Source organism: Priapulus caudatus, unplaced genomic scaffold (genome assembly GCF_000485595.1).
Source record: "Priapulus caudatus unplaced genomic scaffold, Priapulus_caudatus-5.0.1 Scaffold2715, whole genome shotgun sequence".
NCBI classification, from domain to species: Eukaryota; Metazoa; Priapulida; class Priapulimorpha; order Priapulimorphida; family Priapulidae; genus Priapulus; species Priapulus caudatus.
This window is the reverse complement of record NW_014579776.1, coordinates 41,686-42,815: the sequence shown is the minus strand read 5'-3', so window position 1 is coordinate 42,815 and position 1,130 is coordinate 41,686. Positions and strand designations below refer to the sequence as shown.

Here is a 1,130-nt window from a genome sequence, read left to right as displayed (position 1 = left end):
GTTGTTACTCCTATGGGAGAGATTTGAACTTCCTATTTTGGAGCAAGCCAGTCGACCTACTTTCGGGCCACGCCCACTTTTTCAGTTTTTGGCAAAAATAAACATGGCCATCTAAATTAATTCGATTTTGTTAAATTTTGGTATGTGGATGTGTAAGGCTAGCCCCAAAACAGTTGTTACTCCTATGGGAGAGATGACAACGTCCTATTATGTTTATTTCGTCTCACTGATCAACAACTCTACAATCATACCTATATACGTGTAATATTGGGTTTTAGATTCTTCGTTACAGTAAATTTGACTGGAATATTTTATTGTTTTTATTTGCGTGATATTCGAAAACCAAAATGGCGATAATTTAGGCATAGCACCGCCATCTCTCGTCAAGATTTCAGACTTTCAGATCTGAAACATTCATTTTCGCATCAAAACTTATGCATATATCATTATCAAGAGTATATAATGGGAGCTATAGAATGGGAGTTCTCCCATATATACTCTTGCTTTATATATCCCCCCTCCCTCTTCTATCACACCCAAGGTTAGCTACAGTGTCATTGACACTCATTCTGGGGAGGGTTCTGTAGCTTTCACCAGATTCTCAAAGGGGTTCGTGACTCAAAAAAGGTTGAGAACCACTGCGGCCTATTATAAACGACACCTGTGTCAACACTTGTTTCAGAGCGCCCCGTGTAGGGTGTCCTCTCGCGCACAAACGCATGCACGCGCGTGAACGCTCGCTTGTTTTTTCTCTATCCTGCGCAGCACTCGTGCATTAACGTTCGCTGGTTTTTCTTTGCGTTTTTCTCGTGTTTTTTTTCTGTCGTATCTCTTTTTGTTGTTGTTGGTTCTCCCGCGCTAACATTCTCTTGTTTCTTTCTCCCGCGCACAGCGCTCGTCGACGACGTCTGGGACCCGATGTCGGCGCAGCAGAGCCGCCGGCTCGCGCGACTCCTGCACAAGATGGCTGCCGAGTTTCCGACGGCGATGGCAGCGGAGACGCGGACGGCAGCGACGCTGCTGCGGGGCGTGGCGGCGCGCGTCCGTCGCACGCTAGACGACGATGTATACATGCCCTTGTACCCACGCAGGTAGGGATGCAGGAGGGAGGAGGGAGGGAGGAGGAAGGA

The 1,130-nt window shown here is 47.2% G+C and overlaps 1 protein-coding gene across 1 annotated transcript in view; it reads left to right on the top strand.

Moving 5' to 3' along the window:
- The first annotated feature begins 890 nt into the window (after positions 1–890).
- Positions 891–1,130, top strand: part of LOC106818981 (PAX3- and PAX7-binding protein 1-like) — a 5,625-nt gene continuing 5,385 nt past the window's right edge. Inside the window, exon 1 of the mRNA XM_014823645.1 lies at positions 891–1,091. Coding sequence (XP_014679131.1) covers positions 919–1,091 — 173 coding nt within the window. The 5' untranslated portion in view covers positions 891–918. The remainder of the gene's footprint in view (positions 1,092–1,130) is intronic.